We start from the raw sequence: 23847 nt of genomic DNA on the forward strand, positions 1-23847 counted from the left end.
GTCTGTGCTGCTAAATATAGCAACAACAGCAACAATTGCCACAAAGCACAGCTAGAAATGTGCGGCACAGATAACAGAGTGAGAGGGAGAGGGAGAATCAGAGGGCACACACTTTCTCGCTCACTCTCGCTGCCATTTGCGAATGTCTCCATCAACGCCTGGCTGCACAAGCACAAAAATGTTAGGTTGCCAGTTCAGGTTGGGTTTGATGGGGACAGTGTGGGGCACTGTTGCATATTGCAGAACTTTGACTGCATTTTTGGACTGGGCAAATGTTAAGTATGATTCTGAATTGGAGGCGACGTCTATACTGCTGCTGCCGCTGCTGTCTTTGACTGGCAACATGCGGCAAAAACAGACACATAAATCAGAAAATCAATTTTAACAATTGTGGACTGCTTCCTATCTAACAAAGCAGGAAAATAAAACAGCTGCCTGCATAAAGTTCAATGTCATTTGGTATTTTAATCGAAAGAAAATGTACAACTTAAAAGCTATTTGATCTTTATTATGCCTCTGCTTAATGCACATATTTCTCACATAAAAGGTCCTCCACTGCCGCTACCGTTAATCAATCCATTAGCAGAACTATTTCTAAAAATATTTCCACTCTGGCCTCCAGATGTGATACCATCCTGCTCGCCAGTTGCTTTAAAAGGGCCTCCACTGCTGCTACTTTGAATTAAACCGCCTTCTATTTTACCAAATGGTCCTCCATTGACACCACCTTTAACCAAACCATTTACGGCTTGATTTCCGAAAGGTCCGCCGTTTTGGCTTTCAGATATGATGCGCCCGTTAGATCTGAAAGGTCCTTCACCACTGCTACTTCGTATTAATCTATCGCTTGCCCGTCCATACGGTCCTCCAGTATTGTGTCCATTTACCAACCCATCGACAGGCATGTTTCCAGCATTTCCGAAAGTTCCCCCGCTGTGGCTTCCAGACGTGATACCTTCCTGGCCGACATTTAGTTGAAAGGGTTCACCACTGTTCATACCTCTTATTAATCCTTTTTGTCCTTGTTCAAAGGGTCCTCCACTGCTGCCTCCGCTAACTAATTTATCCATAGCTTGATTTCCAAAAAGTCCTTCATTCTGTCTTCCAGATAAAATACTTTCCTGATCGGCGTTAACTCTAAATGGTCCTCCAGTGTTGCTTCCCCCTATTAATCCTCCGCCGGTGCCGGCGTTTACATGTGCAACATGGTTTCCAGAAGATCCTCCAAGTGCCCCAGCTATATTACCTTCCTGGCCGACATTTACTTGAAAGGGTCCACCACTATTACTACCCCTTATTAATCCAGTTTTCTCTTGTCCAAAGGGCCCTCCACTGCTGCCAACATTCACAAATACATCTCTAGCCTGATTTCCAAAAAGACCTTCGTTCTGTCTTCCAGATATAATACTTTCCTGATCGGCGTTAACTCTAAATGGTCCTCCAGTGTTGCTTCCCCTTATTAATCCAATGTTTCCTTGTCCGGAAGATCCACCACCGCTGCCAGCGTTTACATGCGTACCCTGGTTTCCAAAAGATCCTCCGATTTGGTTCCCAGCTATAATACCTTGGCCGGCATTTACTTGAAAGGGTCCTTCACTATTACTACCCCTTACTAATCCAGTTCTCCTTTGTCCAAAGAGTCCGCCACTGCTACCGCTATTCACTATTTCATCACTAGACTGACTGCGAATAGGTCCTTCGCTCTGTCCTCCATACATAATACTTTCCTGATCGACGTTGACTTTAAATGGTCCCCCACTTTTACTACCTCTTATTAGTCCCGTGTTTCCTTGTCCAAAGGATCCTCCGCTGCTTTCTCGATTTACCAAACCATCTCCAGGCATACTGCCAGAAATCGCAAGAGGTCCTCCTCTTTGACGTCCAGATGTGAAAAAGGGTTCTCCACCATTGCTAGATCCTAACGATCCTTCTGTTCGCTGTCCGAATGAAGCTCCGCTGATATCTCCATTAAAGAATCCATATCCGGCCTGATTTCCAACATTTTCGAAAGGTCTGTCCCTTTGGCTTCCGGATATGATACCGGTATTCCTGTTATTTATATAACCGCCGTTGCTAACCATTAAATTCCCGCCATACAATGTTCGATACTCCGCAAGAGTCGATGCTGTCATCAGCACCACTAAGGTCCACACGTGTCTCATCTCGACGCTAAGCAAATTTGAACTGATCGAAGAACATAGAAATGAGCCGAAAAAAATGACGTTGTCAACTTTGCATAACAACGAGAAATTATAAAATAAACAGACTACAGCGAATCTATCAATGATTACAAACAAAACAACACATTAATCATATATCCGCCAGACTATGCCTTGGATGCGTTCAGCAGAATGCTTTAAACGTGTTTGCAGAGAGTTTATTACTCTTTGCACAATGCTAGACGATTTATTGTCATGTATATTTATAGACATTAATTTTCCATATTATTTAAACATGTTTGCTTTGCAACGTAAAATCTTTATCAATCAATCTGCTGAACGTACTCATTGTTTGTGCTCATTAAATTTGAGATTTGACTTTTTGAGTAAAAGCTACGCATCTATAGTAACCTTGCTATGGCGTCTATTTTACTTAAAAAGCTTTGAATAAAATATGACTATACGCCCCTTATTTCGCATCGTAAAAATATATAATGTGTAATGACCAAGATCCAAACATGAAAATTTGGATAGATATAGATATAGATATAGATATAGATATAGATATAGATATAGATATAGATATAGATATAGATATAGATATAGATATAGATATAGATAGATATAGATATAGATATAGATATAGATATAGATATAGATATAGATATAGATATAGATATAGATACGATAGATATAGATATCGATATAGATTAGCATAGATTAGATATAGAATAGTATAGATATAGCTAGGCTATCGCTCTCGCTCAGCTATCGCTATCGCTATAGCTTAGATCGCGATCTCGCTCTCGCTATCGCTCTAGCTCTCGCTCTAGCTCTCGCTATCGCTCTGCTCTCGCTCTCGCTCTCGCTCTCGCTCTAGCTCTCGATCTCGCTCTCGCTCTCGCTCTCGCTATCGCCTCGCGCTGCTTCGCTATCGCTCTCGTCTCGCTCTCGCTCTCGCTCTCGCTCTCGCTCTCGCTCTCGACTCTCGCTCTCGCTCTCGCTCTCGCTTCGCTCTCGCTCTCGCTCTCGCTCTCGCTCTCGCCTCCTCGCTCTCGCTCTCGCTCTCGCTCTCGCTCTCGCTCTCGCTCTCGCTCTCGCTCTCGCTCTCGCTCTCGCTCTCGCTCGCTCTCGCTCTCGCTCTAGCTTCGATCTAGCTCAGCTCTCGCGCTCGCTCTCGATCTCAGGCTCGCTCGCGCTCTAGCGCTCGCTCTCGCTCATCGCTCTAGCTCTCGCTCTCGCTCTGCTCTCGCCTCTCGCTCTCGCCTCGCTCATCGCCTCTCGCCTCTCGCTCTCGCTCTCGCTCTCGCTCTCGCTCTCGCTATCGCTCTCGCTCTCGCTCGCCTCATCGCTAGTCGATTCTCGCTCTCGCTCTCCAGCTCTCGCTCTCGCTCTCGCCTCTCCGCTTCGCTCTCTCCTCGCTCTCGCTCTCGCTCTCGCTCTCGCTCTCGCTCTCGCTCTCGCTCTCGCTCTCGCTCTAGCTCTCGCTCTCGCTCTCGCTCTCGCTCTCGCTCTCGCTCTCGCTCTCGCTCTCGCTCTCGCTCTCCTCTCGCTTCGCTCTCGCTCTCGCTCTCGCTCTCGCTCTCGCTCTCGCTCTCGCTCTCGCTCTCGCTCTCGCTCTCGCTCTCGCTCTCGCTCTCGCTTCTCGCTCTCGCGCTCGCTCTCGCTCTCGCTCTCGCTCTCAGCTCTCCTCTCGCTCTCTCCGCTCTCGCTCTCGCTTCGCTCTCGCTCTCGCTCTCGCTCTCGCTATCGCTCTCGCTCTCGCTCTCGCTCTCGCTCTCGCTCTAGCTCGCGCTCATGCTCTCGCTATCGCTCTCGCTATCGCTCCTCGCTCTCGCTCTCGCTCTCGCTATCGCTCTCGCTCCTCGCTCTACGCTCTCGCTCTCGCTCTCGCGCTCGCTCTCGCTCGTCGCTCTCCTCTCTCTCTATCGCTCTCGCTCTCGCTCTCGCTCTCGCTCTCGCTCTCGCTCTCGCTTCGCTCTCGCTCGCTCTTCGCTCTCGCTCTCGCTCGTCTCTCAGCTCTCGCTCTCGCTCTCGCTCTCGCTCTCGCTCTCGCTCTCGCTCTCGCTCTCGCTCTCGCTCTAGCTCGCTCTCGCTCTCGCTCTCGCTCTCGCTCTCGCTCTCTCTCGCTCTCGCTCTCGCTCTCGCTCTCGCTCTCGCTCTCGCTCTCGCTATCGCTCTCGCTCTCGCTCTCGCTCTCGCTCTCGCTCTCGCTCTCGCTCTCGCTCTCGCTCGCTCTCGCTCTCGCTCTCGCTCGCTCTCGCTCTCGCTCTCGCTCTCGCTCTCGCTCTCGCTCTCGCTCTCGCTCTCGCTCTCGCTCTCGCTCTCGCTCTCGCTCCGCTCTCTCTCGCGCTCGCTCTCGCTCTCGCTCTCGCTCTCGCTCTCGCTCTCGCTCTCGCTCTCGCTCTCCTCTCTCGCTCTCGCTCTCGCTCTCGCTCTCGCTCTCGCTCTCGCTCTCGCTATCGCTCGCGCTCTCGCTCTCTCGCTCTCGCTCTCGCTCTCGCCTCCTTCTCCGCCTGTCCTTTCGCCCCTGTTTCCGTTTCCCTTCCTCTCGCTTCCCTTTCCCTCTTCTGCCTGCTTTCAGCCCTGGTTTCGTTCCCGCCCGTTTCTTCCCGCCCTCATCTGGGCCTGTTTGCTTCTAGCCCCCCTGCACCCACAACCCAAACTGTTTTTTGTAATCTTTTCCTTTCTATCTCTTTCATTCTTTTTTCTTCCTGTCATAGCTCTCGCAAATTCCGAACATGGGCGATTCGCCGCCACATTACCGCCCTGCTTTACACCTGAAAAGTCCAGTTGTCCCAAAATGGCGTTCTGATTTCTTTACGCCTGCCAATTAACCGACTGGCCCAAAATATTTGTACCGCGTGTGATCCGACTCAGCGCTTGTATGAGGCAGGATCAGAAATCGTTAACTATGCCCGGCAACGGAACACTATGAGGTGACTAAGCTGGCAAGTCGACGGTTGGCGGCCCGAAATGGATCTGTGCTGGCCTCGATCTGCTCCGTTTATCCATGCGCAAGGATTGCGAACTCTCCGCCCCTTATCTGTTCTACTGGCACAAGCTGGAGCGCTGTAATTATTTTCTCCATACTGTGATAGAGCTCCTAGCACGTTGTGAGCCAATAGATGGGCGCACCTTTAAGTACTTGATGAAACACACGGTGCCCGATGGCGGGAATTGGCAGATGTTTGTGAATCTCATCCAGAAGTACGGTGCTATGCCCAAGCAATCCTATCTGGCTAGTTGGTCGTCAACTCGATCGCTGCATCTCAACAAGATGCTTAGGAGCAAGGTAAGTGCTGTCTACCTCACATCCGGTTGGATTGAGACTAAGTCGTTAAATCTTGCAGCTGCACGAGTTTAGCTGCCGACTGCATGCGAAATTTACATTTGATGGAGATAGCCATATGCTGCGATTAATATATCTGGAACCCATGATTGAAGAGCTTTACAAAATAATAAGCATTTGCTTGGGAACGCCGCCCGTTAACTTTACGTGGAGCTTAAAAGATGAAGACCAGAGGCTAGTCTATACACCGCTGAGCTTTTACCAAGCCATGATAGAGCCCTATTTTTCACGCGATGCGCAGGTTTGCCTGGGCCACGATCCCCGCCTCACCTCCATCTATCACCGCAACTATCACATCGCAAACAGCTCTAACATGATTGACGGACTACAGCAAAGGTACATCAACCAACCAATGGAGATTCTGCTGGAAGCCATCGTAAAGTCTCTGGCAGCAGGCTCAGCTGTGTGGCTGGCCTGCGATCTGCCAGTTTTGTATAACACCAAGTCGGATGTGCTTAGCCTGAAAGCGTACCACTTTGATCAGGTTTTTGGCATGCCCGTGGACACGGCACTTGACAAAGCCGAACGTATGCTCTACAAGGCGACGCGTCGCAATACAGTGCTATTGCTGACAGAGGTCACATTGGATGCAATGCGGCAGCCGTTGCAATTTCGCACAATGCGAAAGGCAACAGAACCGACAACCACCAAAAAGACGGAGTCCTCAGATAGCCTGCGACTGCCGGAAGCTGTTGATGCTGACGCTGAGGCCAAGCAGTATGCAGTCAAGCGCAAAGTGGCCAGCGGCAAGGCTACCGTCTTAAACGTCGACTGGCTGCGGGAGTATGCCTTCGAGATAGTTGTCGACTCCCGCTATGTGCCGCCAGGCGTGATGCACGCGCTTCAAACTCAGCCCAGCGTGGAACTGCCCGTTTGGGACCCCATGGGCGCGCTGCTCAGTTGATGGCTGATGAGTCCCCAGGTAGTTGTTCAGGGCTGGCACACCGTCCAATACACTAAATCAGCTGTCATCAATTTTAAATTCTGGCAAGAAGCTGCTTCGGCTTGGCCTAAACCAAATTCTTTGGTATTAAATGCGTTTCAAGATATTTATTGAAAATTGTAATAAGTTTTTTAATATTAAATGTTCTTAATCCCAAATCGTAACAACTCAATTACGATGTAGCCTGGTAATTGTATTTAATGCTCATAAGCCTTAATTGTCAAAACTTAATTAACAAGACAGGCTGAATATTTCAAAACTTTACATATTTTTTATATCTATTAGCAAATATTTTATTTCATTTAATTTTATTGTAAAATATTTATTTAATATATAAATATAGTTTTTTTTTTAAATATATCTTAAACATTTTTGACTTCACGAGCGGAATTAGCTCTTCATTTTTCTCTGACTTTAAATGCTGTAATATATTGAAATTATTTAAAAATCTTGCATTCCAACCGACGAGCCGCGACCTTCTCTAAGTTTTTGGGAATTAGACTTACGTGCCTAGCATGCCTAATTAGGCATTAGAGAGACAATTGTGGCGGGAGTTTGGAAGAAAATGCGACCGTTGCCGTCAAGTCTACGACTGTTTTGGACTTAAGGGATTTGCGCTGGAGAAATTTGACTTTGCATAAAAAAGGAACAACAAAAAGCGCTTTGCTTTAAGACAACATTTTCATTTATTAAATTTTCGATAAAATGTTCTACCATTTCTTATAGCTTTTTCCTATGCCATAGCCAATATTATAACCTCGACCAGCACCAATGTAGGAATTGGTATAGTAGGGCTGCGGTTGTACCAGAATTGGTTGTACTATCACCTGTGGCTGTGGATAGTACAGCTTCTTCAGAAGATGACGTGGCCGACGTAGCTGATTAGTCTCTGATGGCGTGGCGGCGCCTCCCTCTCCTGTCGTGGAAATTGCATCAGCATGCAGGTCAGCATCTGGCAAATCAGCAACTGCATTGTGGTTATCAGGAAAGGCCAGAACCAAGGCAAAAGTGAGGCTGCTTAGCAAAAGAAACGCAACGAGCTTCATCCTGACGAAAGACGATCTGCAACTGACTAAACTCACAACCAACAGACTCTTAAATACGCGTCATGGAAAAAAAAAAATTGCAGGTAGCATCTGGGCAAAACTACCTGATTTATGTTTGCGGAGCAGCTGCAGAGGATTAGCGCAGATTACAGATACTACTTGGAAATGTTAAATCGTTTATGAGTTTATAAATCAGCTAGGCGATTTGGTAAATGTTTTTTTGGAATGCTTGAAACATATTTTATTTTATGGCTAATTCCTTATTGTTGCCGTGGTTCCCTAACCCCTACGCAAGCGCCTTACTATATGATATATGTATGTAAATAATATTTAGCTATTCCTTATCCTTAAGCTGGTGGTGCTGGCATACCCGCGGGTGGTGCTGGCACTCCATCAGGCGGTGCTGGCATTCCCTCAGGTGGCGATGGCATCTGGCGGCGTTGCTGTTGAGCCAGAAATAATAAATAATGTGCAATTAGTAAAGTGATTTAACTCTTTGATGATGTTGCATAGTCTCTAATTTGAGTCTTTTAAAACTATGCCTAACAAGTTCAAAAAAATATTTTCCCTAAATGACAAATGAGCTCGCTGAGGCTCCTGGTACTGAGAAAGTCCTATAACCATTTTTTTCTTATAATGCTTCCATTAACATCGCTTTAGCGCAAGGGTATTGGTATTGGTATACTAGCTAGTGGTAAGGGAATACCAGGTGGTAGCTGGCCAATGAATGGGTAACCTTATTGTTGCCAGAATACAGAGGAATGAACACAGATCAAATGGGAACTAACTAGTTAATAAAGATAGGAGTAGCTGATAGTAAAGTATTGGAATATTTTACTTACCCTGGTATGTGGTGGTGGTTCTTCGTTAGTCACCTGCGTTGGTTCGTTGTTCAAGTTAATGGTATTACGACGGGGCTGTTAGCATATGGACAGATTTCAGATGTAATACTTTATAGTTATATCTGATAGCTTACTCTCAAATGTGGTGGGGGTGGTGGCGGTTGCTCGTTGTTGACATAAGCCGATGCGCTCTCAAGTCCCTTTTTATGAGTGTGAACATGGCGCCGTGTCTAGAATTAGTAGGCATTGGCAAAATCGCATAAGTAAATTCTTATAACCCAGGAGGCGTCGCCGCACCAATTCCTCTTCATTAACGCTTAATTGGCGACGCGTCTTGGGGCAGAGAGATTTTAACTTTTGTGCCATTTATTTCACAACAGACTTACCCTGACAAAGAGGCGCACGGGCTCCTGTAGCAAAAACTTATTTTAAATATTTGTAATAGTGCAGCAAGTATTATGTCGCTTACCTCCAAGCCCTTTGTGGAGCCACCGCCACCGCCACCACGTCCGTCCACGCCGAACAATGTCAAAGCCACCACGTAAACAACCAAAACAACGCAAAATAGCTTCATTTTCGAGCCGTCACGTCGCGTTCAATATTTTGGGAATGGGAGAAACTGTGACTTCTCGCCGCTGGCCAGCAGTTAGCTGTGCAGCTTCTTATATACGTTCTGCCCCCATGGGTATTTCGATTTTAATTGGCTTGTTAAACGTTATCCGAAATCTTGTAAAATGTCAGCTTGCCAAGTAATTGTCGATACGTATCGCACAGGGGCAACAATTTAATTGTTTATTAAATCCGAGTTATTAGCAGCTGCCAAATGACATAAAGCAAGATGTATCCTCAAGATACATCTGCATTAACATCAAAAGGGCGGCATTTAAAATGAGAGTGTGTTTCGGTGAGCTATTGTGATATTATGCTGACCAAGCCAATTTTCCAGCTACTCTTAAAATATACACAAATTGGAAAATTGAGGAAGTAAGATATGCATAATACGCACGCATAAATAATGCTCGCGCTAAATTAATTTACTGGAATATGATACATTAAATGATTTGTTTTAAAAGCGAGAAACCTATTTATATAACAGACAATTCAGATGTTAAATCCATTTTATATTTCTTGAATAAAACTTAAACTTAACTTGTAAACTTATTTTAAATGTTTCTCTACCCTTGTAGAAGGTATTATAATTTTGTCACTAAATGTAATCGAACCTATCAAGCATTTATTTATTCTTTCGGTTTTCAATATATATTGGCCAAATTCAGCAATTAGAGGCTTGAACTTTCTGCAAAATTATTTATGGTTTTATGAACATATTTTAAATAATAGTTAAAAATATAAAATAAAAGATAATTAAAAAAGTGTACCAAAAGAGTAAGGTTTTATATAGGGTTGGCTTAACATAGTGTAATTAATGAAGTATATCTGATCAGTTAATAAATTTTTGGCTAAAATAAACGTGTTAGAGTTACATATCTTGAATGTTTATTGATTATAATACGCCCTGTTGCCAAAGTTCACCACCATGTCAATTGCAGCCCTGGCACTTGAAAACTGTGTGCGAGTATTGGGCTCTTTTCATGGTCTTCTTCTTCATATCCGGCACTAAACACGCCGGAATGAGTTCACGTCCACGTTTACCAGAGCTTTGCATAATTTTGAAATTATAACACGCTTTGATGCTGACGTGCCGAAAGGCGTAGGGCGCAAAATGCGTGTTTCTGTCGCCGTCTTTGTCTTTGTCTCAGTCTCTCGTTGTCAACCAAGTCAAATAGAGGTGCAGGCGACAAAAACGAAATTGTTGAAAAAGAGTACAAAATAAATAAGCGCACTTTTTTCTCATTTCCGTTGCTTACTTTGACGTGTTTAGTTTTTGATGTGCACATTCGCGCACACAGCAACAACAACAATAACATGAACAACAACGGGACCAACAGTAAAGGCAGATGATTAAATTCGTCGCCAGTGTGGACAACGCCGTTGGTTCCAGCGGTGCCTCTTTATATGGGTTGCTCGTTGTCTGCATCTTAGAAGCACCCGCTCTTTTGCTTCACTCCTATTTTTGTCGCGCTCTCTCTCTCTCTGCCACTCTCCTTCGGGCTTCCTTTCTGTCTCTGTGTGTAAACTTTTCTCATTAGAAAACTTTTACTATTTCCGCTACTCAACGCCAAACGCAAACAACAAACAAACAGCAGCAGCGGCAAACAACAAAAAAAGCATAATATAAAATAAAATGAAAATAAAAATAAAAATTAAATGAAACATAAAATAACAAGTAAGATGTTCTAGTCGGGAGCTCCCGACTAGAGGATACCCTGAACCCTCTTCTTCCAACATCAAATGCATATATTTATTCTATTTTAGAAGCTATATGTCAAGTTTGGTGACTCTAGTTCTTATTATTTACCAAAATTGCCCAAAAACAGGATATCGATATCGATTTTTATCGATTGCTTGGAAACGGAGTAAGTTATCGATTATCGGAAACAAACTCTATCTGCGCGGGAGCTAGGAGCATCTACATATAAAATTTTAGGTCTCTAGCTCTTATAGGTTCTGAGATCCTTGCGTTCATATGTACGGACGGACGGACGGACGGACAGACAGACGGACATGGCTAGATCGACTCAGCTATTTATGCAGATCAAGAATATATTTACTTTATGGGGTCGGAGTTGCTTTCTTCTGCCTGTTACATACATTGCCCTTCGCACAAATACAATATACCCTTATACCCATTTTTAATGTGTTCAGGGTATAAAAATCCAAACTTCGTGAAAATCGGATGAGATTAGGCCGAGACATGGGGGGGGGGGGGGTACTTTTTGACCCATGTCTATATACGAATCTTGGGGTAAGACTTGGACATGAATTTCGACCAAAAAATCGGTGTCGAGATTTGAATGCCAGATTAATCCAGAGGGAAAACCATGAAGAAAAATCCAAACTTCGTGAAAATCGGATGAGATTTGGCCAAGATATGGGGGTGATAAATTTTGACCCATGTCTATATACGAATCTTGGGGTAAGATTTGGACATGAATTTCGACAAAAAAATCGGTGTCGAGATTTTAATGCCAGATTAAACTAGAGGGAAAACCATTAAGAAAAAGCCAAACTTTGTGAAAATCGGATGAGATTTGACCGAGATATGGGGGTGGTAATTTTTGACCCATGTCTATATACGAATCTTGGGGTAAGATTTGGACATGAATTTCGACCAAAAAATCGGTGTGGAGATTTGAATGCCAGATTAAACTAGAGGGAAAACCATGAAGAAAAATCCAAACTTCGTGAAAATCGGATGAGATTTGGCCAAGATATGGGGGTGATAAATTTTGACCCATGTCTATATACGAATCTTGGGGTAAGATTTGGACATGAATTTCGACAAAAAAATCGGTGTCGAGATTTGAATGCCAGATTAAACTAGAGGGAAAACCATTAAGAAAAAGCCAAGCTTCGTGAAAATCGGATGAGATTTGACCGAGATATGGGGGTGGTAATTTTTGACCCATGTCTATATACGAATCTTGGGGTAAGATTTGGACATGAATTTCGACCAAAAATCGGTGTGGAGATTTGAATGCCAGATTAAACTAGAGGGAAAACCATGAAGAAAAATCCAAACTTCGTGAAAATCGGATGAGATTTGGCCAAGATATGGGGGTGATAAATTTTGACCCATGTCTATATACGAATCTTGGGGTAAGATTTGGACATGAATTTCGACAAAAAAATCGGTGTCGAGATTTGAATGCCAGATTAAACTAGAGGGAAAACCATTAAGAAAAAGCCAAACTTCGTGAAAATCGGATGAGATTTGACCGAGATATGGGGGTGGTAATTTTTGACCCATGTCTATATACGAATCTTGGGGTAAGATTTGGACATGAATTTCGACCAAAAAATCGGTGTGGAGATTTGAATGCCAGATTAAACTAGAGGGAAAACCATGAAGAAAAATCCAAACTTCGTGAAAATCGGATGAGATTTGGCCGAGATATGGGGGTGGTAATTTTTGACCCATGTCTATATACGAATCTTGGGGTAAGATTTGGACATGAATTTCGACCAAAAAATCGGTGTCGAGATTTGAATGCCAGATTAAACTAGAGGGAAAACCATGAAGAAAAAGCCAAACTTCATGAAAATGGGATGAGATTTGGCCGGGATATGGGGGTTGTAAATTTTGACCCACGTCTATATACGTATCTTGGGGTAAGATTTGGACATGAATTTCGACCAAAAAATCGGTGTCGAGATTTGAATGCCAGATTAAACTAGAGGGAAAACCATGAAGAAAAAGCCAAACTTCGTGAAAATCGGATGAGATTTGGCCGAGATATGGGGGTGGTAATTTTTGATCCATGTCTGTATACGAATCTTGGGGTAAGATTTGGACATGAATTTCGACCAAAAAATCGGTGTCGAGATTTGAATGCCAAATTAAACTAGAGGGAAAAGCATAAAGAAAAAGCCAAACTTCGTGAAAATCGGATGAGATTTGACCGAGATATGGGGGTGGACCCCATGTCCCATTGACCCATGTCGATATACGAATCTTGGGGTAAGATTTGGACATGAATTTCGACAAAAAAATCGGTGTCGAGATTTGAATGCCAGATTAAACTAGAGGGAAAACCATTAAGAAAAAGCCAAACTTCGTGAAAATCGGATGAGATTTGACCGAGATATGGGGGTGGTAATTTTTGACCCATGTCTATATACGAATCTTGGGGTAAGATTTGGACATGAATTTCGACCAAAAAATCGGTGTGGAGATTTGAATGCCAGATTAAACTAGAGGGAAAACCATGAAGAAAAATCCAAACTTCGTGAAAATCGGATGAGATTTGACCGAGATATGAGGGTGATAAATTTTGACCCATGTGTATATACGAATCTTGGAGTAATATTTGGACATGCATTTCGACTAAAAATCGATGTTCATATTTGAATGCCAGATTAATCTAGAGGGAAAACCATGAAGAAAAATCCAAACTTCGTGAAAATCGGATGAGATTTGACCGAGTTATGGGGGCTGTAATTTTTGACCCATGTCTATATACGAATCTTGGGGTAAGATTTGGATATGAATTTCGACCAAAAAATCGGTGTCGAGATTTGAATGCCAGATTAAACTAGAGGGAAAACCATGAAGAAAAATCCAAACTTCGTGAAAATCGGATGAGATTTGGCCGAGATATGGGGGTGGTAATTTTTGATCCATGTCTGTATACGAATCTTGTGGTAAGATTTGGACATGAATTTCGACCAAAAAATCGGTGTCGAGATTTGAATGCCAGATTAAACTAGAGGGAAAACCATGAAGAAAAATCCAAACTTCGTGAAAATCGGATGAGATTTGGCCGAGATATGGGGGTGATAAATTTTGACCCATGTCTATATACGAATCTTGGGGTAAGATTTGGACATGAATTTCGACCAAAAAATCGGTGTCGAGATTTGAATGCCAGATTAATCCAGAGGGAAAACCATGAAGAAAAATCCAAACTTCGTGAAAATCGGATGAGATTTGGCCGAGATATGGGGGTGATAAATTTTGACCCATATACGAATCTTGGGGTAAGATTTGGACATGAATTTCGACCAAAAAATCGGTGTCGAGATTTGAATGCCAGATTAATCTAGAGGGAAAACCATGAAGAAAAATCCAAACTTCGTGAAAATCGGATGAGATTTGACCGAGTTATGGGGGCTGTAATTTTTGACCCATGTCTATATACGAATCTTGGGGTAAGATTTGGATATGAATTTCGACCAAAAAATCGGTGTCGAGATTTGAATGCCAGATTAAACTAGAGGGAAAACCATGAAGAAAAATCCAAACTTCGTTAAAATCGGATGAGATTTGGCCGAGATATGGGGGTGGTAATTTTTGATCCATGTCTGTATACGAATCTTGGGGTAAGATTTGGACATGAATTTCGACAAAAAAATCGGTGTCGAGATTTGAATGCCAGATTAAACTAGAGGGAAAACCATGAAGAAAAATCCAAACTTCGTGAAAATCGGATGAGATTTGGCCGAGATATGGGGGTGGTAATTTTTGACCCATGTCTATATACGAATCTTGGGGTAAGATTTGGACATGAATTTCGACAAAAAAATCGGTGTCGAGATTTGAATGCCAGATTAAACTAGAGGGAAAACCATTAAGAAAAATCCAAACTTCGTGAAAATCGGATGAGATTTGGCCGAGATATGGGGGTGGTAATTTTTGACCCATGTCTATATACGAATCTTGGGGTAAGATTTGGACATGAATTTCGACATAAAAATCGGTGTCGAGATTTGAATGCCAGATTAAACTAGAGGGAAAACCATGAAGAAAAATCCAAACTTCGTGAAAATCGGATGAGATTTGACCGAGTTATGGGGGCTGTAATTTTTGACCCATGTCTATATACGAATCTTGGGGTAAGATTTGGATATGAATTTCGACCAAAAAATCGGTGTCGAGATTTGAATGCCAGATTAAACTAGAGGGAAAACCATGAAGAAAAATCCAAACTTCGTGAAAATCGGATGAGATTTGGCCGAGATATGGGGGTGGTAATTTTTGATCCATGTCTGTATACGAATCTTGTGGTAAGATTTGGACATGAATTTCGACCAAAAAATCGGTGTCGAGATTTGAATGCCAGATTAAACTAGAGGGAAAACCATGAAGAAAAATCCAAACTTCGTGAAAATCGGATGAGATTTGGCCGAGATATGGGGGTGATAAATTTTGACCCATGTCTATATACGAATCTTGGGGTAAGATTTGGACATGAATTTCGACCAAAAAATCGGTGTCGAGATTTGAATGCCAGATTAATCCAGAGGGAAAACCATGAAGAAAAATCCAAACTTCGTGAAAATCGGATGAGATTTGGCCGAGATATGGGGGTGATAAATTTTGACCCATATACGAATCTTGGGGTAAGATTTGGACATGAATTTCGACCAAAAAATCGGTGTCGAGATTTGAATGCCAGATTAAACTAGAGGGAAAACCATTAAGAAAAAGCCAAACTTGATGAAAATCGGATGAGATTTGACCGAGTTATGGGGGTGGTACATTTTGACCCATGTCTATATACGAATCTTGGGGTAAGATTTGGACATGAATTTCGACCAAAAAATCGGTGTCGAGATTTGAATGCCAGATTAAACTAGAGGGAAAGCCATGAAGAAAAATCCAAACTTCGTGAAAATCGGATGCGATTTGGCCGAGATATGGGGGTGATAAATTTTGACCCATGTCTATATACGAATCTTGGGGTAAGATTTGGACATGAATTTCGACCAAAAAATCGGTGTCGAGATTTGAATGCCAGATTAATCCAGAGGGAAAACCATGAAGAAAAATCCAAACTTCGTGAAAATCGGATGAGATTTGGCCGAGATATGGGGGTGATAAATTTTGACCCATGTCTATATACGAATCTTGGGGTAAGATTTGGATGTGAATTTCGACCAAAAAATCGGTGTCAAGATTTGAATGCCAGATTAAACTAGAGGGAAAACCATGAAGAAAAATCCAAACTTTGTGAAAATCGGATGAGATTTGACCGAGATATGGGGGTTGTAATTTTTGACCCATGTCTATATACGAATCTTGGGGTAAGATTTGGACATGAATTTCGACCAAATAATCGATGTCGAGATTTGAATGCCAGATTAATCAAGAGGTAAAACCATGAAGAAAAAGCCAAACTTGGTGAAAATCGGATGAGATTTGACCGAGTTATGGGGGTTGTAATTTTTGACCCATGTCTAAATACGAATCTTGGGCTAAGATTTGGACATGAATTTCGACCAAAAAATCGGTGTACAGATTTGAATGCCAGATTAATCCAGAGGGAAAACCATGAAGAAAAATCCAAACTTCGTGAAAATCGGATGAGATTTGGCCGAGATATGGGGGTGATAAATTTTGACCCATATACGAATCTTGGGGTAAGATTTGGACATGAATTTCGACCAAAAAATCGGTGTCGAGATTTGAATGCCAGATTAAACTAGAGGGAAAACCATTAAGAAAAAGCCAAACTTGATGAAAATCGGATGAGATTTGACCGAGTTATGGGGGTGGTACATTTTGACCCATGTCTATATACGAATCTTGGGGTAAGATTTGGACATGAATTTCGACCAAAAAATCGGTGTCGAGATTTGAATGCCAGATTAAACTAGAGGGAAAGCCATGAAGAAAAATCCAAACTTCGTGAAAATCGGATGCGATTTGGCCGAGATATGGGGGTGATAAATTTTGACCCATGTCTATATACGAATCTTGGGGTAAGATTTGGACATGAATTTCGACCAAAAAATCGGTGTCGAGATTTGAATGCCAGATTAATCCAGAGGGAAAACCATGAAGAAAAATCCAAACTTCGTGAAAATCGGATGAGATTTGGCCGAGATATGGGGGTGATAAATTTTGACCCATGTCTATATACGAATCTTGGGGTAAGATTTGGATGTGAATTTCGACCAAAAAATCGGTGTCAAGATTTGAATGCCAGATTAAACTAGAGGGAAAACCATGAAGAAAAATCCAAACTTTGTGAAAATCGGATGAGATTTGACCGAGATATGGGGGTTGTAATTTTTGACCCATGTCTATATACGAATCTTGGGGTAAGATTTGGACATGAATTTCGACCAAATAATCGATGTCGAGATTTGAATGCCAGATTAATCAAGAGGTAAAACCATGAAGAAAAAGCCAAACTTGGTGAAAATCGGATGAGATTTGACCGAGTTATGGGGGTTGTAATTTTTGACCCATGTCTAAATACGAATCTTGGGCTAAGATTTGGACATGAATTTCGACCAAAAAATCGGTGTACAGATTTGAATGCCAGATTAATCCAGAGGGAAAACCATGAAGAAAAATCCAAACTTCGTGAAAATCGGATGAGATTTGGCCGAGATATGGGGGTGATAAATTTTGACCCATGTCTATATACGAATCTTGGGGTAAGATTAGGACATGAATTTCGACCAAAAAATCGGTGTCAAGATTTGAATGCCAGATTAATCAAGAGGTAAACCCATGAAGAAAAATCCAAACTTCGTGAAAATCGGATGAGATTTAGCCGAGATATGGGGGTGGTAAATTTTGACCCATGTCTATATACGAATCTTGGGGTAAGATTAGGACATGAATTTCGACCAAAAAATCGGTGTCAAGATTTGAATGCCAGATTAATCAAGAGGTAAAACATTTGGACATGAATTTCGACCAAAAAATCGATGTCGAGATTTGAATGCCAGATTAATCAAGAGATAAACCCATGAAGAAAAATCCAAACTTCGTGAAAATCGGATGAGATTTGGCCGAGATATGGGGGTGGTAAATTTTGACCCATGTCTGTATACGAATCTTGGGGTAAGATTTCGATGTGAATTTCGACCAAAAAATCGATGTCGAGCGTTGAATGCCAGATTAAACTAGATGGAAAACCATGAAGAAAAAGCCAAACTTCGTGAAAATCGGATGAGATTTGACCGAGATATGGGGGTGGTCATTTTTGACCCATGTCGATATACGAATCTTGGGGTAAGATTTGGACATGAATTTCGACCAAAAAATCGGTGTCGAGATTTGAATGCCAGATTAAACTAGAGGGAAAACCATGAAGAAAAATCCTATATCATATATATATTCTATTTTAGAAGCTATATGTCAAGTTTGGTGACTCTAGTTCTTATTATTTACCAAAATTTCCCAAAAAACAGTATATCGATATCGATTGCTTGAAAACGGAGTAAGTTATCGATTATCGGAAACAAACTCGATCTGCGGGGGAGCTAGGAGCATCTACATCTAAATTTCAAGTCTCTAGCTCTGATAGGTTCTGAGATCCTTGTGTTCATACATACGGACGGACGGGGTCGGAGTTGCTTCCTTCTGCCTGTACATACATTTGGCTTTCGCACAAATACAATATACCCTTATACCCATTTTTAATGGGTGCAGGGTATAAAAATAAACAAGAAAAAATGAGTATCTTGGGCACGCAGCATTTCAAATACCCTTTGTAGACACAAAAGCGTTATGTCCAAACGATTTTTCCTTCGAGAAGATATCTTAGAAAAATGTGATCGTCTGGACAAAAGTTCATTTTCTTACGATTTTTCCCATTGAGCTTTTTGATAAAGAAGTCCGATGCATATGTATATACGAGAGTTTCATATGTAGGGGGCTAGAAAAAACTCTCAAGTGCCAAGATTGGTCAACATATCATATAAAGCAAACAACTGTAAAAGCAACATCTTAATTTTGGACCTATCGTTCCTATGGCAGCTGTATGATATTGATAGAAGAATATAGATAACAATATGATATAGGAGGAGAATAACATAAATGCTTTACTCTTACTCCTTATGTTGCATAATGTATGACAAATTTAAAATATCCTTTCCCAAGGGTAAGAAAATAAAAAATCGTTTAGCGAACAAAAGAAAATGTGTTGCTAATAAAATTTCGGTGTGCGTAAGTGCCCGAATTGACATTGTTCGAGTGCATACATAAGCTACTTATTTAAAATGTGGCAGCTGCGCTGTTGCACAATTTCAGCAATTTGCAACAGGCGCAGCACAAAGGACTCTGCAAGCCTGTGGATTTGCTTTATTTAATAGTAGGAAAAGCAGATGGAATATGTCAAAGTTGCTGTTTGAAAATCAATAAATCAGCGTTTACCGTTTTACCTTTACCTCAGTCTCAATTCAATCAGATTTTGTTATTTGATTTTGCCAGCCTCCGCGCTTTCCTGTTTCCTGTGACTTGCAGTGCGCATTTCCTATAAGTGCCTCGCATTTGCTCTAATTTGATTTTGATCGGCAGCTTCTTATGCGATTCGATTCCATTGCCTGTCAGTGGCTCAAAATGTGCCAATTTTCAGTTGTGTTTATTGATTTAAGTCGAGTGAAACATGACTGATATTTCTGTGTATATATAATTAGATTGCACCGTGCGCTAAACCTAATTCGTGTATCATCTATCAACAAAAAAACAAATAAAGAAGTACAACTTTCAGGCACAAATACATTAAAATGTATTCACTAACATCTTTTTGTCTAAGTTATCAAGCTAGATGACTTTACAAAAAAGGACATCGAAGATTTTATACCCTTTTACACCTTTGCCATGCAGCTCTGCAGATAATCTAAAATAATAGTGCTACAAAAAGATTTGTCATGTATGGTATTTGCATATTTAAATATAAAATTGCCTAGTTTAATCTAAATAAGATTTTACAAATATGTTAGGAGCATAGTGAAACTAATAAATGATAGTTGTGTTTATTCAAACGCAAATGTTTTGCATACAAAAACCTTCTTTTCGCTAAAAAATTTTTGAATAAATTTTAATGCTCTCTACGAAGAAATAAATTCTTTGGAGGAAATTTTGACAAGAAAAGAGAACAAGTATAAAAATTATCTTGCACTGCATAATACTCGTCCGTTGTACAGAAGTATCAAACAGGTTACAATCCAAATTTTAAAAGAGAAGAAGAGAAGAGATCGATATTTTGGGATTGATCCGTAGAGAATCTCATTATTAGTCAGAATTTCAAAGATTATCACTCTGGCTTTCTAAACTATGAAAATATAAATTTTTTATCGATCGTATTTGAAAAGTAAGAAAAAGCGGACAAAATATATAGCAAAATCGTTTCGAACTAATGCCTTTTTTGAAGTGTTAATAATGGTTAATATCGCTATCAATGGGCGAAAAGCTTTCCTAACCCTCTGAAGGGACTCAAAAGTGGGCGACTATTGTTGTGCTTGTATATATTCAAATAAGATAAGATGGGATATCGTCGGTAAATCTTGATAATTACTCTCAGTGGTGGGCTTTCATCTTTCGCCACAAAACAACGACAATGTCGCAAATGTGATACGCAATCTTAGAAGAACCCCATAAAAATGGGTAGCTTAAAAGATCTAATTTACAATATCAATCAAATTGCTGTTTAAAATTTAACAGCAACAACATTCAGGATAAGGCAGATTTTAGCAAAATCTCATCAGTTTATCAACAAATTGAGAGGGCCCTCAATTTGTATGCAATTTTTGTGCAACTGAAATGCACTCGGAACGGGGCACACATTGCGTTTATAATGGATATACAACGTACTCGTAGAAATATATACGAAATGCAATTACAGCACGCTCCATTAGCAGCCCGAAGAGTACCATTAAATGCGCGCCATAGGCATTACTAGGCATTACGGCCGGGCTGCCAATTGGCAAAGTGGCTGCCAGTCAGCCAGGCGGTTAATTCTCAGCACTTTGGTTGGGCTAAACATTAACCAGGGAATTCGCAGCGGCCTTTCGCATTGGTGTCCAGCAATTGAAATGTGTTTTAGTTGTCACTACTAAGTACCACCCCCCCCCCCCCCCCCCTTCTCCCTTCCACCCATGCCACAACCCACACTCCAAACTCAGACTGGATTCGGTAATAAGTAAGTTCAATAGCGTCAAGACTCTGGTGGGCAACGTCACGTGTCTGGCAAACGGATTGCCCAGAAAGCCTCACGAACCGGATAATGATCAACGAACTGTATACGTTTCCGCAATCGTAGTCAAATCGACAAACATGCACATCGAATGCAACGGCTCCTGATGCTGATGCTGATGCGGATGCGGATGCTGATGCTGCTGTCGTTCGGGGAATAGGAATGAGAATGAAAACGAGAATGCGAATGCGAATGCGAAAGGGAGGTGTCATGGGCTTAAGGTTGGTATCGAAGCCAAGGAGCTGTTGCCCAAGCAACTTAAAACCGCTCAACTGGCAGACCCCTCCCCCCACCACCCGTCCTCCGCAGAGGAGAAACTGGTGTAAACACCCCTCGCTCGAATGTTTTGCATTATTGATAAACTGCTCGGTCGTCTCCATCGTCTGCGTGGCAAGAAATAAAGCAGGGCCAAAGAATATTTATGACACTTGCCATGCTCCAACAAACGGTGTAAAAATATGTATATGTATGTGTGTGTGTGTGTGTGTGTGTGTGTTGTGCTGCTAGCAGACGGGCACGCCCCAAAAGCGAAACGTGTCAGGCATTAAGCGCCTGAACGTGTGTAGCAGCCCTTTATTACCCTAGCCGAAGGGTTGTCCGACAATATTCACGAATTTCGAATCTAACCTATGTTTATCTCTTATGTCTAAGACATAATGAGGACATTAAATAAAAAAATCAAAATTAAAAATAATTAGATAAAATTAAAAAAAAAAAATATTCTTTATATATAAATTTTAATATATATAATTTTTGCGACCTTTTTTTATAATTTTATATTCAAGTTCTAAATCAAATGTGATTTGATAGGGATTTCGAGTCCCAAAACATAACAACAAATTTTTAACAATTTTCACACTTTTAAGTAATCAAAATAAAATATATATATATATTTAATGTAAAGAAATTATAATTTTTAACAAAATACGTTTTATGAAAACTTCTTGTTCAAATCGAAAGGATATTTATTATTCTACCATGGCAAAAAATACTATCTTGCTACAAGGACAAGCAACATTTGTTGCACTTTTGGCAATTGGTGTAAGGCAAAGCGCCGGGGCATTGAAGCGTTTAACGCAATGCACAAAAGTGCAGAAATTATAAAAGTAGTGCTAGATGCAGACGCAGACTTTAGACCTGTAGCCGTCCGAAAAGAATTTGCCAGACCAATTTAGCGCGGCTGGCGAATGCGCCACAGTGAGTGCAGAAAATGTGTTCACATTGCGTTGTAATTGCATTTGCTTTGTTGTAGCATAGGACCAACAAAAAAAGAGGAAAAATTTGGAGAAAGAAGCACAAAGAGTCCAAGGACAACCAAAAAAAGGTGAACATGGGCGTGGCAAAGGGCGTGGCCGTTGCGTCTGGATACGCACACGTCACGTAGTGCAGTTGCCTCAACTAAAACTTCATCAATTCGCCCTGTGAATCCTTGGCAACTTTGCGCTGTCTGAGCTGATGGCTGATGTGGGTCGCCGAGTTGGTGGCTCGTCGGGTTGGTGGATCGGTGGGTGGAGCAGCCCCTTTGCACACGTGTGACCATTAATGCATTGCGATTTATTCATGATTAATTACAGCGTTTAAAAGAGCATAAATATGCACTGGCAATTTTATTAACAAAAATAATTAAATGAATCACACAAGGCGAGTCTGGATGTATAATAAATGCATTTTCATTAAAGCATTTGCTTTATATATTGAAATATCAGTTGACTTAATTGCATTATACATGACATTTCCCATATGCAGACTGCGAGAAGCACTATCGGATTCCGTATATATCATAACAATTCGAATTTTATTCAGAATCATTTAAGTACGCCAAATTAATACAATTACTAGGATACATATCAATTGTTCCAAGAAGAAGTCCGTTTTAAAAGAACGCAGTTGCGAGTACTTGTACTGTGAATACCCTGTAAAATATACCAAAGAAACAGGAGACAGTCAAGCGAAAAGCTTGTTTTTCTATATATTATGTATCGTATATATAAGAGAATACCCCATATAAACCATTTCAACTTTCTATGGCTACTTATAATGTTAATTAAAGACAGGTTTTATAATTGACACACAATGGAAATCAGCCATTCACGATAGAAACGTAGATTTCGTGCTTATTTCAAGCTGTCTTAGGACTTCCCAGCTTGCGTATACTCGGTGACCACATACGCGCCATCATCCTCGCGATAGCCCAATCCATTATAGACGACAAAGGTCCAGTAGTACAGCGTGTCGCCTATATTCAAAACGGTTTCCCGATCACGGAACGTCCAGCGTCCCTTTTTCGCACTGGGTATATCGCGCGCCCATGTGCCAGCTTCCAATCCATCAAAATCCTCGTTTAGCTTGCCATGGAAGGCGAACAATGTAATGCCCTCCTCGTGCGGTATGGAAACCTCAAATCCCTTGGGATAGAACACTCGCACTTGGGCGCTTGGCACCTTGTACGCCGCACACAGCACGACGGCTGTCAGAATGAAGGCGCAGTTTAAAGCTAAACGCATCTTGTATTCCCCTGAGAGCTCGTTACAAAATGCGGAATTAAAGCTCGAGTTAAGCTGATTTATATGAAAATGGGAGAGCTTTCGCTTATCAGACAATAGCAAGCCAGACAAAGCAGCACCAGCTGATACCGTGAGATTCAGAGTCTCTCGATTCAATGCTTATATTTTTTCTTTCACTTAACTAAAAAATGTTCAAATTCTTAACAAGAAGCCGTTACGAATTACGTATGAGTAATAACACAAATTTCCAGATATAAGTGAATCAGAATGCATTCAAATAAAATAAAAGAATTTTCTAGTTACAACTGTTAATAAAATGAACAAGTATTTAGACTAAATGAAGCGTGTTTGTATGAACCTTCGGACTTTCAACATAGACCGCCAATGTTCGGTATCGGTATTGTTGTATCAAGTTAAATGAATTATTAATTATTATACCCTTGC

General features: G+C 41.5%; 4 protein-coding genes and 1 long non-coding RNA gene across 5 annotated transcripts; 1 reads left to right on the top strand and 4 right to left on the bottom strand.

Annotated features, from left to right (window-relative positions):
• Nucleotides 1-536: 536 nt before the first annotated feature.
• LOC115758048 (uncharacterized transmembrane protein DDB_G0289901-like) lies at nucleotides 537-2162 on the bottom strand. Its single transcript, XM_030698562.1, has one exon. It carries the CDS (start codon nucleotides 2160-2162, stop codon nucleotides 537-539), a length of 1626 nt encoding a protein of 541 aa, XP_030554422.1.
• Nucleotides 2163-5125: 2963 nt separating this feature from the next.
• On the top strand, nucleotides 5126-6635 carry LOC115757922 (bleomycin hydrolase-like). Its single transcript, XM_030698386.1, has 2 exons — nucleotides 5126-5454; nucleotides 5513-6635. Exons 1-2 carry the CDS (start codon nucleotides 5173-5175, stop codon nucleotides 6413-6415), a joined length of 1185 nt encoding a protein of 394 aa, XP_030554246.1. The 5' UTR covers nucleotides 5126-5172; the 3' UTR covers nucleotides 6416-6635.
• A 1080-nt stretch (nucleotides 6636-7715) lies between these two features.
• Nucleotides 7716-8965, bottom strand: LOC115757899 (wiskott-Aldrich syndrome protein homolog 1). The gene is made up of 5 exons (XM_030698345.1): nucleotides 8812-8965; nucleotides 8729-8752; nucleotides 8477-8572; nucleotides 8343-8417; nucleotides 7716-7943 (listed from the first exon to the last, which is right to left on the bottom strand). The coding sequence occupies exons 1-5, from the start codon at nucleotides 8914-8916 to the stop codon at nucleotides 7848-7850; spliced, it is 396 nt and encodes a 131-aa protein (XP_030554205.1). The 5' UTR covers nucleotides 8917-8965; the 3' UTR covers nucleotides 7716-7847.
• A 783-nt stretch (nucleotides 8966-9748) lies between these two features.
• Nucleotides 9749-19288, bottom strand: LOC115757973. The gene is made up of 3 exons (XR_004017383.1): nucleotides 19092-19288; nucleotides 10211-10468; nucleotides 9749-10103 (listed from the first exon to the last, which is right to left on the bottom strand). It is a non-coding gene; the product is annotated as an uncharacterized LOC115757973 (long non-coding RNA).
• Nucleotides 19289-22561: 3273 nt separating this feature from the next.
• Nucleotides 22562-23434, bottom strand: LOC115757894 (gram-negative bacteria-binding protein 3-like). Its single transcript, XM_030698339.1, has one exon. It carries the CDS (start codon nucleotides 23401-23403, stop codon nucleotides 23029-23031), a length of 375 nt encoding a protein of 124 aa, XP_030554199.1. The 5' UTR covers nucleotides 23404-23434; the 3' UTR covers nucleotides 22562-23028.
• Nucleotides 23435-23847: the final 413 nt, after the last annotated feature.

Source organism: Drosophila novamexicana, unplaced genomic scaffold (genome assembly GCF_003285875.2).
Source record: "Drosophila novamexicana strain 15010-1031.04,08,12 unplaced genomic scaffold, DnovRS2.1 tig00000121-arrow-pilon, whole genome shotgun sequence".
In the NCBI taxonomy this organism is placed as follows: Eukaryota; Metazoa; Arthropoda; class Insecta; order Diptera; family Drosophilidae; genus Drosophila; species Drosophila novamexicana.

Excerpts from the sequence above, each read along its gene's own strand:
- LOC115757894 (XM_030698339.1), bottom strand. The coding sequence starts at position 23,403 with ATGCGTTTAGCTTTAAACTGCGCCTTCATTCTGACAGCCGTCGTGCTG.
- LOC115758048 (XM_030698562.1), bottom strand. The coding sequence starts at position 2,162 with ATGAGACACGTGTGGACCTTAGTGGTGCTGATGACAGCATCGACTCTT.
- LOC115757899 (XM_030698345.1), bottom strand. The coding sequence starts at position 8,916 with ATGAAGCTATTTTGCGTTGTTTTGGTTGTTTACGTGGTGGCTTTGACA. Across the intron at positions 8,753-8,811 it reads GCTCCACAAAGGGCTTGGAG|GAGCCCGTGCGCCTCTTTGT; the intron begins GTAAGCGACATA and ends TTTTTGCTACAG. Across the intron at positions 7,944-8,342 it reads AACCACCACCACATACCAGG|CAACGCCGCCAGATGCCATC; the intron begins GTAAGTAAAATA and ends CTGGCTCAACAG.
- LOC115757922 (XM_030698386.1), top strand. The coding sequence starts at position 5,173 with ATGCGCAAGGATTGCGAACTCTCCGCCCCTTATCTGTTCTACTGGCAC. Across the intron at positions 5,455-5,512 it reads ACAAGATGCTTAGGAGCAAG|CTGCACGAGTTTAGCTGCCG; the intron begins GTAAGTGCTGTC and ends TAAATCTTGCAG.